We start from the raw sequence: 15934 nt of genomic DNA, 5'->3' as shown, positions 1-15934 counted from the left end.
AGCTACATTAGTAGAGAGGTAGGGAAGCGAGAGGGATCTAATTAGTGTTTTCTTTCCCCTTAAGCAACATATATGTATGTATTATCCCTCCCACCTACCCCCCCCATATATATAGTAGAGTGTGAATAGAATGGCGAGAGTAAATTATCTGGAATAATACCCTCAATACATGATTTTAATTGGGTATTTTGGCCTGGCATGGATGTAAATAACAGAGTGCTTACTCTTCTCTCATTTTACCCAGTAAAACTTCCTGTTCGATGAATAGAGCATTTTTCATTAGAATGTTTTTTCATTGCAAACTCAGAGACTTGGGTTGATACTCACACTGAGTGCATCAAATTGCATGCACTCAGATATGAAATGAAGGATGTTTGTTTTTTTTCAATCCAGAAGCGTTTTCGCCATAATGGGACTGGAGTGCAGTAGAAAATCTCCAGTAGAAAGATAATCTATTGCAGCATAGTGGGGCAGTTTTAAAAACTTGCCTGCCCAAGTTTTTCTGGAATGTTAACTGACAGTAGGATTATCTATGTGGCAGTCAGTTCTCTGGTAGGATTCAGATTTGCCATGGGTCCAGCCTCTTATCTCGATATAATTAAGCGGTTAAGCTGAGATGTTAAAAACACTGTATTGAACCAGAATTTTTTAAAAAAATGTTTTTCTTTCTATGAGGAACGTTGGAAAAGCCTTTAGATTTATTTAGCCAATTTACAAACTACTTATTAGACATTCAACCTGTAAACAAAAATTCTAAGTTAACTCACAAGTGAACACAAGTATGAATTTGTAGCAAGATCAAAGTGCTTTGGAAGCATCATTTAGAGTCCATTTAAGGTCTATGCTCATTTCCTTATTCTAACCTGCATTGAAGAATCAATGATTAATCAATGGATTCAACCATTAAATTAAATCAGCCAGATAAGTTCGAATTGGTCCTTCGGTTAAACATAAGTCAGTTGTTATTTGGCCTTTTCCTCATACGAATTATTCTGCTCATTTTCTTTCATAAGAAAAAAAGCTTATTGCACAGTATCATGTCTTTTCAGAGCTCAAAAGAACATTATTTGCAGCCTAAGAACCTCCTAGGTGTGATAGCAGGACCTCTCCTTTTAGCTCGTGTCAGTTTTCACCCTAGGAATCCCAACCCATCCACCAGTTGCTTCTCACCTACGAACCAATGTCAAGACATCATAGCGCGTCCCCGATAATTTCACATAGCTGTCACAGCTTCCCTCCCCTGCCTGGCCCCGCCCCTACCCCAGGGTCTAGCGGTCCTGACTTGGTTTGCATGGATTCTTTGTTCATTGTTCAAACCATTCACACAGAATGGGATAAAACTTTATTCTTTCAAATTCCACACATAAACAAGATGCTGAGAAAGACCGTGTCATCTCTGACAGAGACGCAGAGCAGCTCTGTTTCATGAATGACAGCACGGTTAAAGCTCAAATAATATAAAAATAATCTGAAAAAAAAATCCCTTTTACTGTACACTCTCAAATAAAGCAAGAAAGATAAACAACGATTTTCTTTTTCTGCTAGCCAGAAAATGTGTTCCTGTTCATTTGGGCTTTGAAGTTGAGTGTACCCCACATCTGTGTGCACGTATGTGTGGTAATGCGTGTCGTCTATGCAGTGTAGCCGCTAATTGTGTCATCTAGTTTGTCTAGTCATGAAGCTACTTAACCAATTAGAATACTAGCGTATCACATTGAACAATTTTACATAATTGCTTCTTTGAAATACTAGGAATGTTTACACATTTATTTGGCTTGTAAAGGACTGAAGTATGACAGATAATATTATATTATCTAGCTTTCATTTCTTTCTCTCTCTCTCTTTTAAAGAATATGGCTCTTAATAAACTGGTTTTCTGAGTTCCAGAGCAGAAGTCCCTTTTAAAAAAATTTCTGAAGCTGACTTGAAGCAGGAAGGTCTTCTGATTTGGCCAAAAATATGACGAGTATTTTATATCATTGAAAATTCGAAGGGTTAAGACTGGGGGAGGGGGGCTTTGTTGTCAGCTGTTAACCAAACTTGCCATGAAGGGTTTGTTGAAGTATCTCCACTTGACCAGCAGAGGGCACTTTACACACCTCTGCGACGCTCAGGGAGCAGACGCAGATGATGCGGAAACACAGTGTTCACCCAATATCAGGAAGAGCCCTGCAGATTTCTTTTTGAAAGTCACAAAAATATAGAAAATATGGACTGTACAACAGGGCTTCACTTGGAAAGCCATGAGTGTGTGTGTGAAGTCAAACAGAGTGGGGAATACAGACTGTATCTGTTGGGTTGATCCTCGGCTCCCATCTCTTTCCCAACTGTCCTTTTCCCAGCTCAAGAATGGTTTGGGGCTGACCCTTCTTAGAGGTGATCCAGAATCCACTTTCAAATCATTTGGTCGGGTTTTAACTTTGCTATTCGGTATTTACTCTTCTGCTCAAAAGTCTGGGGCCGCTGAACCAAAGATAATCCTTCAGAGCTCATTTCAGAGTGGAAATTTCAGTGACACCATCAGAAACGCTCAGAGGTAGAGCTGCCCCTTTAGGAACTGGTCTGCACCGTTCCCATTCTCCTAGGAAGAACCTCGGAAAAACACTGTGCCCCATTTGGTTCTGGCAAACTCACTAGCCCGAGACTGTGCTAGGAAGGGAAAAACACCAGTCCTTCTCTTAGTGGAAATAAAATTGTTTACATCCGTCTTCACGAGAGGTGATTAAGACATCTTTTCTCATGGGGGGGCTACAGCTACGGCCTTTCTTAAAAAGGCTTTAATTTTTGCACAAGTGTTATTGATCTAGATATCCACCCTGTGTCTCTTCCATTTTGTATCTATTCTATTGGCTCTAGTTTAGTGTCCAAAGAGATTGTGTGTGTATGTGCTCGCACAGTTTAAGTAAACTTCTTTCATTCTTAGAGAAATATAACACTTAGTAAATACTTTTTTTTTTCATATAGTGTTAATAGCCTTTCTTGACCTTCTATTTCTCTCTCTCTGTGCCGCTGGCTCACTTTTGTTCTCATTTGTCCTAGAGCTGACAGTTAAGGAGGGAATGGGGTTTTCCAGCAGCAGTCCTTTGAGACGGAGGTTCACTCAGCGAGTCCTCACCCAAAAAGGATCATAAACTTACTGGGTTGAGTCAACCTTATTATCCCTAAGCTGCCTTGGGTTTTATGTTTGCTCATGTGTTTTGTTTTGTTTTAGCTGCACCATATGTGATTCCTTGTGCCATTTTTCTTTTGTCTATTGTTTTTCTTGATGACCCTGAGCTATGGTTTCCTCCTCAGTTCCAACACTATTCAGCTTTCGTTGTTTTCCTCATCTTGCCGATGTAGGCCTCAAAGAAGAAGTGGCAGAAGAGCACTAGGTAGCTGAGGTACATGAGTGAGGACCAGAAGATGTTCTGAAAGTGAGAGTAACACTGGTCATGCTGCATCCAGTAGAAGACCAGGTAGTTAACGACACAGCCCATCAGCATCTGAGTGATCTGGGACAAGGTGATGAACATGGCAAACTTCCGGGAAACTCGGAAACCCGCCGCTCGCAAGGCATAGTAAGAGTACATCACGGCGTGCACGCTATAGTTCATGGTCATGAACCAACCGCCCCCGGCTACCATGTCCTTGTAGGAGTACCACGAGTACAGCAGCACAGTGATGTGGTGGTACCAGTGCAGGAAGATCAGCTTTTGCTTCCTCAGAATAATGAATATTGTATCTCCTGAAAGATAGAGAAGGACAAAAAAAAAAAAAAAAAAAACCTACGTGAGCCCCTTGACCATGATGTAACGATAATTCATCTTTTCCCCAAGAAAGGACATAGCTTGAACTCGTACTTGAGTGTGAGATGGACTGGGTTAGAATCCTGGATAGGTATTTACTAGCTCTGTGAGCTTGGGTAAGCTACTTGTCCTCACTATTTTCCAGTTTCTGTAAAATGGAGATAGTAATGGGGATAACAGTCGTAGCTTGGAATCGCCTAAGGGCTAATTATGATAACCAATGTGCTCTCCCGGCACATGGAGAACACGCAATAAATGTTACTTTTAGAAGGCTGTTTTACACAAAATCTTTTCAATTTCTGACCTAGAAGGGACATGAGCAATCAAGTGCCCCAATTTCTAACTCGACTGTACATTTTAGAGAATATTATCTGGAAGAGTCAAGTGACTTCTCTCAGATCATTTGTCAATGCAGAGAGACAGATTAGAATTCGAGGGCCCAGCAAACGTTCATAGGCTTCACTAGAGCAGGAAGACCATTTGTCTTTGGTATATGGCAAAAGCCACTCCTAAAAAACCCATCTTTGTGAGCTCCCTCTAAAAGGTGAAGTCTCAACAGACATTTGGCAATCAGAGGAGTAAAACTGAAACAAAAGGCAAAAATAGAAAAAGAGAGAAAAACTCACCCTCTACCATATTTGCTGAACATGGTAACCTGAATATTTTACACCAATGAATTGAGTAATAAGAATGGAGAACAACACACATTTTTACGGAGTTAACTTTGAGAAAGCTTTTCAAAATCTATTATTAACAATATCCTTTTGAAGAAAAAGACCTCTGTCCCTAAAGTAGGAAAATTTATATTATAGAAGCTAGAATAGTACTCAGGTAGGTAGATGTTATTTATATGTAATGATTCTCTCAAAAGCCTTAGCGATTCCAAAAAATATACCATAGACACTTAGAACAAAATGGATAAAGAGAAACACAGTAAAAAATGCACACTATTTCATTAACAAGCATGAAAAAAGGGGAAGGGATACGGGGATGTGGGACAAAAACAGGATTCATGATCCATTCTCTTTCCTATCTCTGTGTTCTTCTTAAGGATGGGAAAACCCAACTTCCTTCATGACCTTTACTGAACTCCAACTTGACTCCTTTCTGTACAACAAGGAGAACTAGAAGGTCCTTCTTGTTCTGAAATCTAATTAAGTATGAAGGGAATTAGTGCTTATCCTTGTCTTATCCCTCAGACTTCACCGATGTCCTAAACCATTTGACACTAGGAAAGGTCAAGGAATGCGAGGCCTTGGGAAGATTTTTAAGGTTCTCATGGCCATGACTGGAATAAACCAGGTGGTACCCCAATCCATTCAGCAGGAGCTATTCATTTGTTTCCCTACTGAAGTGTTAAACAGTAGTACTTCATATTTGTTTCGGACAGAAAAGGAGAACTGTATTTCCAGACATATTATAAAATTTTCTTTGAAGTCCTTTTCTGTCTTGTGAGATGCCTGACAAATTATGCCTATAAATGTTAGACTGATAATGATTGATGGTGATGGTAACTCTGATTTTGTGTACTTCAGAGACAAAATTGGTATCAGGAGACCTAGGGTCTACTTCTTAGTGTTAAACTGTGCTATTTTTGTGTGCCTGTCAAAGATCCACTATTTCTGTGTAATTACTACTCTGTGCCTCCCTTCACTCAGTAAACTATAACGTAGACGCAGTAATTCCAGCTTACTTTTGTTTGTGGTGGAAAGAATGTAGAAGTCCAAGGAATTACATGGTAAAAACAAATCCATTCATAATTGAAAATATGTTTTTTATGAGCCTCTAAGAATGACAGAAATGTACAAGCCATGCAATATCCAAACACACTGTATTAGGTTATTTGCTGTAGAGCAATAAGTAGCTCAACTGTTTTATTTCTTTAGATTTAATTTTGACTTTATCATTACTTAAGTGTAAAACTTTATTGTCTGAAGAACAATTTTAGTATGAGAAGAGTAATAGGGGACAAAAGACAGACCATATTAGAATGGGCTAACTTGGAACGAAAAGTGGAACCTACAGTTCTGGTATTGAAACTAGCTTTGTGTTTTTCCTGTCTGAGTAGGGGTCTCAGATCTCATGAGTAGGGGGCATGATTAAGACACATTACGTGTTTCCATTTAATAGAGGGGAGCCGGAGATGAAGCACATGTTATGAGATCTATATTATTTTTTTAAAGATTTATTTATTATTTTGAGAGAAAAAGAGAGAGGGAGAATGCAGAAGGAGGGGCAGAAGGATGAGACAGAAACCCAAGCAGACTCATGCTAAGCATGGATCCCAAATGGGGCTTGATCTCAGGATCCTGCGGTCATGACCTCAGCTGAAACCTTGAGTTGGATGCTTAACCGACTGAGCCACCCAGGTGCCCCGATGTCAAGAGATCTTTAAAACAAAATTAATTTGAATTCCTTTAAGAATTTTTTCTGGAACATACACGATGGCAGGTGGAGTAATGAAGATGACTCTTTTCTAATACTAGCCCTGGAGCCTCTCAGGACTTACCACTCCAAGGCTGCATCAAGGTTACTATCCCCAAGTAAGCTGTTGACCTAGGGAATGGTAGTTTCCCATGGGGAAATGGAAGAGGAAACTGGTGGGGTTCCAGAAGGGCTTCCTGAGAGCTCCTATGTTTTTTGTATTTTTTTTTCTTTTGTTTGTTTGGTTTTTTTTTTTTTTTTTTTTTTTTTTTGATACGGCAGCTAAGATGCATCAGTCACAACACGCTGGCGGTTATAAATTATTTTTCTTCCATGGAAACTGCATAATATCGCGCTTGATTTGCCATGAGCCAGTTGTACCAAGATAGGGTATTTACAGCCCTGCCAAAAGCTACCGAGTCACCTGAAAATGTAAACCAAAGATAAAGACTGTGTATTTGACGTTGGCCAACCCATCTTTCTTGATCAAAGGTCTGGTGCCTTATGGAAAGAATGCTGGCCAACAGTACGCAGTGGGACTTTTGACTCTTGACCGATTCAGCTAAGTCACCCATTTGAGTGGCCACTGGCTCATGTTTTCTCTACCACAGTCTCTCTAACTTTTGATTCAGCTGTTTTCAGCCAAGAGCCAGGCAGGACATGGTATTCTCATTCCCAAGCGTCCCTTCCAAACGATCTGCCTCCAGCCTGTGTGCCTGTTAAGTACAGATGTCTGTGTCACTGGGGAGCAGTCAGTCGGCAGTTGGAAACCACCAGGGTGCTCGCAGTCACCAAGAGGCCACTCTGTGTGGTTTGTCCCAGATGGCCGTGCCCCTCTTCACAGTTAGCCAGAGCTCTGCTGAGTCAGAGTTTCAGAAACAATGACAAGCTCAACTGAGCAAGGACCGAGACTCGGAGCAGATGTTTCCAAGTTTTAACAAAAGCAAATCTCAGCAGGTTTTAATATAACTAAAACAGTAGGCGCACAAGATTTTTGGCACGCAGAGCGGGCTGGTGGTTCTCTTCTCCTCATTTGTTCTAATGGGTCGTAACTCTATAATTCACTGAAATGAGCTCATTGTTTTCTGCAAAAACAGAAAGCCCTTCTTGCTATTAAGAGTTCAGCGAAGGATAGGGGTTAATGGGTAGTGTCAGTTGGGGAAGATGAAACAGTGCTAGAAAAGCATGGTGGTGAGGACCGTGATGATGCAGGTCTTCTTAGTGCCACAGCCTTGTACACTTAGAAATGGTAAATCTGATGTCATGTGTATTTTTGCCTGCTCCCCCCCACCCCACCCCCCAAAAAGTATAGTGAAAACTGCGGGCATGTGGGTTTTGGTGGGAAAATAGTTTCGGTATTGAACACAGAACAATTTCTTCTCACGGGAACCTTCCCTTTCTGCCGCACATAAGGGAGTCCAGGACCTTAGTGTACTGAGAAGCTGAGCTTTGGACCTAAAAATAAGAAAAGTTCTCAATAATCCAAGTCGATAGATCTTTCTTAATTAAACGGTAGCAGCAATGTTTTCTAAGAGCAAAAAAATACATGTGTTAATTAGGGACAGAGACTGGCTATCTGGTTTTTGGACCTATTATGATTCACAGTTTAGTTGGGGAAGTTGTTCTGTTGAGCTCCAGAACATTTGAGGGAAAATAAGGCATATCTTAAAACTGAAAAAAGGGGACTCTGACCATGAAATTACCTGTATAGCGAACCTGAAATGACATGAAGAAGCCTCATTAAAGAACCAGATCAAGTTTAATCAACCCTTTAGCCCAATGTCTGCACTTCAATCCTCTTTTAACTGTGAAGAAATGGAGTGTTTGATATCCAACCTATAAACCACTATGGTGAATAAGGCTTCTTAGGGAAAGGGATTATTGAAACTGCGGCACAACGGACTACGGTGTAGTTCCTTCTGGGCTCAAGAGGGAATAGAATTGTGTTTAATTTTACGTCAACGTGGGGGAGGTAGGGAGCAGCATGGCTGGGTTGACATTAAATTAAGACAGATGATTAATCAGCATCATCCACACTAGCCTGCTAACAAGACAGAGGACACAGCACAAATACCTCTAAGTGCTTCACTAATAGCTCTTGTGTGGAAATTCTAACTCTGTCTGCCTTCCTAAAACTTTGATTTCAGTCTGGAACAGAAGGTGGGTGGACAAGACAATATAGGTCTACTCATGTCTCTGAAGAAAAATGACCACTTATTGTGAATAGGTTGAGGTGGCTCTTCAAGAAATTATTCTAAAGGTGGAAGGGACTATTTTTAGTTTCAAGTCCCTCAAATACACATGGCTAAAACTCAGAAAGCAGACAAGCAGCCTTTGCAAGGGAAAAGATTTCTAGACGCAAAGACTGAGGTTGCTACTTTGTGATTTAAGACTTAAGGGCCAGAAGCATAGAGGCACCATTGTTGTTTTTTGAAAATGTTGAGGGTCGTGAAATTGTGTGAAGTGTTTAGTGCTGACATGTAGAGGGAGCCAGGGGGTTCATGCATTTACTGTTTTCATACAGCTGTAGTCGGCTCCATCAAAAAAGATGGGGAGATTCATAAGTATGCTCATTATAGTGCACAAACTAAAAGTCAGAGAGATCAATAGTTCTCAAAGTGAAAAATTCTCAAACATTAATAATGTATGCATTTAAAGGAAAATGTCACCGAACCCCAAGAGGATACATGAGGATACAGGCTCACATTCTCAGACCAACACTAGCTTGAGAAAAAGTAATCTGGCTCAGATGCTCTATGAATCTAAAGAATCACTGTGAAAGAAATAGATCTGTCAAGACAGTCTTTTATTTTATCTCTAAGTGAAAACACAAAATTAAAATGTTACCATAGGATCTTGAAATTCCTCAAAACACATCTGTCTTAGGCACTGTGTGTAGCTCCAAGTTGGAAAAACATTTTTGTAGCCTACGATTTGGCAGCTTGTGGTCTCAATTCAAATATGAAAAATCACTTCCTGGGGCCTGGTTCGTAAAATTCATATTCTAAATTTCTTTTTGGAGGAGTTAGACATTCCATTCAAGCCCCTATTAAATACCCCTTGTTGGCGCTTAATATAAATATGTTAAGTGAATGAATGAATACATCCATACCAATGCATTTCAACCTAAGTCTGCCTTCATGGGCTCTTGCCCGTGTGCGTGCACGAACAACAGTAATCTAGTTATTTTGAACTGTAGAGCATTCATCTCCATACCCCTGCTCCTCTTAGCAAAGGTTTTTAGTTCCCCTCTGCTGCTCTTCCCTTGCCTTTGACTTGGAAAAACACCCACAGTTCAAATCAATTGCCCACTCTTTGTAGGCAGCAGGGGAATAGCTGCTGGTAGAAAGTGAATAGAGGGCACTGGGTGGCTCAGTTGGTTAAGCTGGTTAAGCAACTGCCTTCAGCTCAGGTCATGATCCCCGAGTCCTGGGATCGAGTCCTGCATTGGGCTCCCAGCTCCATGGGGAATCTGCTTCTCCCTCTGACCTTCTCCCCTGTCATGCTCTCTTTCTCTCTCAAATAAATAAATAAAATCTTAAAAAAGAAAAGTGGATAGATAGGCTGCTAACATACACATCCAAGAGACCTCCTATCCTTTGCGAGCAGACACAGGATATATCTGAAAGACACCTTAAAGAAAGACTGTGGATAGCTTGATTATATGTGGTTTATAAGCAAAGTACAACCTCTAACCCCCTTTTAGGAGAAACAGGAGAGGGGACCCAACTATAAATAAATATTTTGAACTAAATAATACAATTCTTAATTCCCAATAAAAAACGAAAAACAAACAAACAAACAAACAAACAAACCCAGAGAATGGATAGGTGTTTCTTAAGGATATATATGAGATTGTGAGATGATGACCAGTACTGCTCATGGATGAGTCCAGAGTTTGTGATCACCAGCAGATCCCTTTCTCTGGTAGTAAAGGTATTTTCCTGGTGAACTTTATCCATGTCACAACCTTGCCATGAATTTCCCACGTTCCTATGAATCTGTACCACACTTCTATTCAAGATCATTAAAGAGTTGAAGGAAAAACCTTCTATGTATATAGCCAGTATTTTGGATTCAGTTCTAGATGGGGAGCCACATTTCTTTTCTCCAAGGCCCATCTCTTAGATGATTCAAATCAAACAACACCAGAAACCAATGCTTTCCATTTGTTAATTAGAACAGGAGGACACCCAAACAGAAAGCCTAGTCTCCTCATCTGAATCCTAACTCCGGGATGAAAGTCTGCTTCCATCGGACCGGGAGAGAGCTGCACTGCAAATATTCTTCCATATTCTCAACTTAGCACAGTCGTTTATGCGCTGGACAGAAGGGATTGTGTGTGGATTTTATATGCCCCTGGGAGTGTATTTCCAGTAGTGTCTGGAAGTCTGCATGTTTCTGTAAGCTATTTCGCTCTTCACATACACTAAGTGTAATTTTTTTTTTTTTTAAGATTTTATTTATTTGACAGACAGAGATCACAAGTAGGCAGAGCAGCAGGCAGAGAAAGGGGGGCGGGAAGCAGGCTCCCTGCTGAGCAGAGAGCCCAATGTGGGCCTTGATCCCAGGACCCTGAGATCATGACCTGAGTCAAAGGCAGAGGCTTAACCCACTGAGCCACCCAGATGCTCCACACAACATATAATTGTTGAAACAGAAGGAAGGAGGGGAGAGAAAGAGAGAGTGGAAAAGTTAGTCAAGAACTCAAATTCATTGCAACCAATAAAACAGGACCTTCGAATGGTTTCTTTGTCCGTTTTCAAATAAATATATCTTGTGGGTGTGTAGCTACCCAGAAGGGTGGGGGTGGAAACGGAAGGAGAGAAGACACTCACCTAGTTCGGGTGCTTTGCTTAGCACAAATGCATAAGCCCAGAATTTGCTGACAGGTCCATTGTAAAAACTCTGGTCACAAACTGACTGCTTCAGGCCTTTGGTCATCAAAATGTACACCATATAAGCACCAGTTCGAAGAGCACCGAATATACTTTATAATAAAAAGAGAAAAGAAACAACATTCAGGCAAATCATTTCATTTCTGACATTTCCCATACTTAGAAGACTGTCTGCCATTGGGGAAAGAGGTATATAGATGCCTTGCAATCATTTGCAGATTGGACCCGGAAGCTTCTTAAAATGTTTTGTAAACAAGAGCAACACAACTTCTCAGTGCTTTATTCTGAAGATCATACATGATGCCATCATGTATGTCATCACTGTACCAAGAAGAGGTCACGGCCAAGCGGAATGGAGCCAGGGCAGGATCTCATGAAGAAGCTGGTGACTGTTATGTTTCAGTTTGAGAACTCTCCCTTGGGGATGAGATGGGGTTGGCTGAAAACTCTTGGAATGAGCTCAGGTCTGTCCTATGTCCAGTCATTTTCAAAGATCCCCCACACCCGCCCTGGCTCGATTGCCTGGGTTTCGGTTTGTTTCTCTCAGCCAACTCTTCCTTTATTTTTGGACTAGCCTTATCAATGTAGACCTCCTCCTTGGCATCTTTTTGGACCCCTGCAGCGGCCTCCAAACTACCATTGTCATCGCTTACCTCCCTTCCACTCTCTAATCCGTCTTTCTCATGGAAGCCAGCAGGCTTAGCTCTCCAGTCAGGCTCATTCCCTTAAGCTCCCCATAACCACAGGCTAACCCTGTTGGAACCCCATTCTTCAAAGCCCTGTCACATGTTGGTCTCCACAGGTGCACGTACTCAAAGATGATTGAAAAATAAACTAGCTTCGGGCACTTTTATCAAAGAACTGCCAAGGAAACAGGAGAGCTCTGGAATGTGTTGAGCTCAGTAATGCAACCTTAAGTGTGAAAGAACTTTGCAGCTGGAACAGGCAGTCTCCATTAAGGAGGGATCCCTCAGGCATGTGTACCAGAGCACGTGGACCACACGCATGACTGAAAGCAAAGCCAGCTAACCATGTGGGGCCATACTCGGCCATCCTTCTTCTGGAAGCATCCCCTTCAAGGGGCCAAGTCAGTTAGGAGGTTAGCCAGTGAACAGCTGCTGAGAGGAGTAGAAGCCTCACCAAACTGGGAACAGGAGCTTTCATTTCTCCTCAGAGGCATTATTGTTTCTTTAAAAGTTCTTAAGAGTTGGTTCAAAATAAGCCATTCCACTAGGCTGTCAGCTTGTGTCTGCCAACTAGAGCTAAAAGTCACTTTGCCTAAAGGCAAGATAATAAAGTTGAATTCCTGGCAACTATTAATTTATTAAGTTGGGACTTTGTAAGTAGCTTCTCTAATGATATACAGACTGCATTAAATGGAATTACTCTTTCCAACATATAAAATGATCCTGCATAGGATTTTTGGTATCACTTTACAGTTGGAGATCCTATTTAATCCTTTAGTGGCTTCCCACTGCATACAGAATAAAACCCCCCAGCTCCTTCATGGGACATCCGAGGCTCTGAATGGCCCCTTTGTCCTCCAACTCCACCCTTCCGACCGCCATTTTCTTCCTGCTCACTGTGAGCCAATCATTCCACCACTTTCTTATCCTTTCTGTTTTCTGCCTTAGGGACTTTGCATATATGTTCTCCTAGGGAGCTTTTCTCCCTGTTCGCTCCAAGGCTGCCCTTTTCCATTTTCTTATCTCAGAGAAATGTCCCCTCCCAAGTGGAACGACCTGTGTCTTTACAGGCAATAAACTGTCCTAATTGGAGAGTGGAGAACTGGAACTCATTGGTGAAGTCAGGTCATGGTGATTTTTCTGTGTTATCTGAATTGATTTTTTTGTGTGTCTTTACCTCACCGGATGATGGCAAAATGGTAATGTGAAGAGTGGCCACCATCGCCAAGTTAAGGTAATTCACACATGGGGCCCTTGGACTTTGCTGCTGTGAAGGTACTACGGAAGTCTGGACGTGCTGTCTCTGCAAGGCATACACAGCAGATGCTATTGGTTACCTATTCAAGAACCAAGTCCTTCCTCTTGCTCCATTTGAGAAGAAGCCTGATTTTGTCCAGTTTCTGTCAACTCATGATTCGTGTTACCCAAGGAAGGTGACACCACCTTTGATTTAGGAGTATATCCTAATTTCTTCAGCAAATTTTAGTAATCCCCATTTCCCTTACCGGTGATTGGTTAGGGGTGGGCATTGACCCACTTCTAGCCAATGTGGTGTGAGCACTGGGCTGCTAGGGGCTGTGTGGCATGTGGGAAGGCTTCCTTGCTTTTTACTATGTATGGCCTGGGGGTGCGGCAGCCATCTTACCAGAGGGCGGGAGCTACCAGGACAGAAGTTATTCCTGCAAAATGTGACCAAGTGAGGGACTCAGCCAATCTTTCAGTGACCTTCTTGCAAGGCTTTTCGTTTTTGAGAAAGCTTTCTTATTGTCTAAGCCCTTTGGAATTCTGCTATTACTTGTGTTCCAGCAGACACAACACACAAGATTGGATTTTCGGTAGACCTTGGAACACCAGTTAATATTCTGTGGCTACACGGTATGTCTAAGTCAAAATACTGACTACATCAGTTCCTAAGTCAGCTCCTGACTACATCAGTTATGGGCTTTCCATAAACCAGTGGGAGAGAAGTCAATGACTTTGGTACAAGCCCAAAGCAGATAAACAGAAAAGTGACACACTTTTGATATGTATCTGTCTCTGTTCATAAACCCCTGGTCTAGGACATTTCTGAACCATCAGCATAATGTCCAGAGCTAAATGCCAGCCTAGTGACAGCCACAGTGTCCCTCCTCTCCTATTGTGCTGCTAGACTCTGTGCTTCATACAATGTCGAGCAGAGACAAAGAAAGCACCTCTGGAATAGTCACTGTCCTTTCCTCTTCTGGGGTCTCAAAAGCCATTGTAGTTCATAGCCCATTTCTTAAGCATTGGCATGCTTTAATTTATTCTTTCAGCTGCTAAATATGGACTGGCAATGTCCCAGATGCGGGGCTAACAAGAAGCAATATGCTAACTCTGGCTAGGTTAGGGGGCGGTACTGGAAGACATCAGAGGAAGCGGGATTTGATGTCGGGATAAATAGGGATTCAGAATTTGAGAGTCAGTGTACAAGGAGGTCATTTCAGAGCACTGCAACATGACAAGTGTGGAGATGATGTGGCCACAGTATTGCTGGGTATCAGTGTATAGCACATATGATCATCCCATATCTGGATCTCACCCTTACCCCCTAAGCTCTCAACAATAAGGCTGACTCAGAACAGAGGGCAATGCATTTTTTCAGGGAAAGTGTCAGTGCCAGCCATCAGGCCTATGTGTCTGTGAGCAAAGGCGCTTTGTTGTAATGTGACAATGCTCCTGCTGGGAGGGCAGCATGAGGGAGCTGCTTAGCCAGTGGGATGATTGTTATGTGTGAGAAGCCAGGAGCTCTGCCCCTGGTACATCTCAGCCATGGTACACTTTGGAACCATATGGCTTTTCCTTATATCTAGGCTCAGGCCCTGAGGCTATGATACTTGACCAAAAAATACTTTACATCAGGAGACATTTTTCCTTCTTAAGTTACATCATCTTTTTCTTTTTAAAATTCATTTATTTAAGCAAACTCTACACCCAATGTGGGGTTCGAACTCATGACCCTGAGATCGAGTCGCGTGCTCCACTGAATGAGCCAGGCATCTTAAGTCATATCATCTTGAGAGACACCATGATGTAAAAGACAGATAGGAGCTTATGTTCTGCTCCCCTCAGTCCTTGCTTACACTCATGGTGGACATTTCTAGCCAATCTTGACATTCTTCCCGGCCAAGCCTGGACATGGCTTCAACATTCTCAACCACTCTCCTTTTCATGAGCCAAATTTTCACAAAGAAGTGACAACCAGTAAATTCACAAGAGGATGTGAAATATGCATTTTCCATAGAACATCTTCAAGGAGACTGGTATCGAAAAGCATCTGGTTCATGTAAAATTTATCTTTCAATCAGAGGATAAAGATTATACTAAATCTATAGTCTCAAACCAGCTGAGAGTCTGGGCTATTGTGTTTAATGAGGGCAGATTAGTGCTATATCACAGGTCTTTTCCCAGTGGTAACGTCATACTGGCATCTTTTTTAAGGGAATATATAATTTTTCTTATCAAAGTTCAGTTTTGACTATAACAATTAGTGGAACAGGAGAGAGCTCAGTGAAGGGAGAATTGGATATATCTGCTCTCTATCAGCTACATTAGGCACAATGTGGCAAGGGGATCTGATTAGCTAAGTGTTTCTCTGCAAACAAACGTTCTGGAGTCCTAGTCCAGAAAGAGGTCTGTTTCTTCATCTTTAGCCATTTGCCATCGCATGGACTCAAGGAGGTATGCCTATTGGACTGTTAATGGGAATATTTTGGGGGTGGGAGAGAGAACCTTCTCTTTTATACTATATATGCATTTCTACATTGCTTATTTTAAAGCAAGGATATATCAGATTGACAATTAAAATTTTTTTTCAATGGGTGCTTACCTACAATTGATATAATAACTAACAAATCACAATGGTACTAGCTTGCAAGGCTTTACAGAAACTTTTTAGTGTGACACTGAGATACAGCCCTAATTCCCGATCAGCCAGCCCTTGAGGACACCCGGACACTGAGACTAGTAGAAAAGACTGGGAGACAATGCATATATATCTGGAAGGGATTCTTCTTTGGATATATCATGTACTCCATTACACAGATGTTGAAACATTTAGAGCAAAACTTTGGAAAACAAGTTCTCATTTTCAGGTTGTGTGAGTTTTTTCCTTTCACAA

General features: G+C 41.6%; 1 protein-coding gene across 2 annotated transcripts in view; it reads right to left on the bottom strand.

Moving 5' to 3' along the window:
* Nucleotides 1–1319: 1319 nt before the first annotated feature.
* Nucleotides 1320–15934, bottom strand: part of ELOVL6 (ELOVL fatty acid elongase 6) — a 121222-nt gene continuing 106607 nt past the window's right edge. For both annotated transcript variants that reach the window (XM_004748076.3, XM_045085544.1), the window contains 2 exons: nucleotides 11051–11202; nucleotides 1320–3727 (listed from right to left, as the gene is read on the bottom strand). In XM_004748076.3, coding sequence (XP_004748133.1) covers nucleotides 3303–3727; nucleotides 11051–11202 — 577 coding nt within the window. In that variant the 3' untranslated portion in view covers nucleotides 1320–3302. The remainder of the gene's footprint in view (nucleotides 3728–11050; nucleotides 11203–15934) is intronic.

This window comes from Mustela putorius, unplaced genomic scaffold, assembly GCF_011764305.1.
Source record: "Mustela putorius furo isolate JIRA1106 unplaced genomic scaffold, ASM1176430v1.1 tig00000868_pilon_pilon_pilon, whole genome shotgun sequence".
NCBI lineage: Eukaryota > Metazoa > Chordata > Mammalia > Carnivora > Mustelidae > Mustela > Mustela putorius.
Note: the sequence above shows the minus strand (reverse complement) of the source record. Positions and strands in the feature narration are given on the sequence as shown.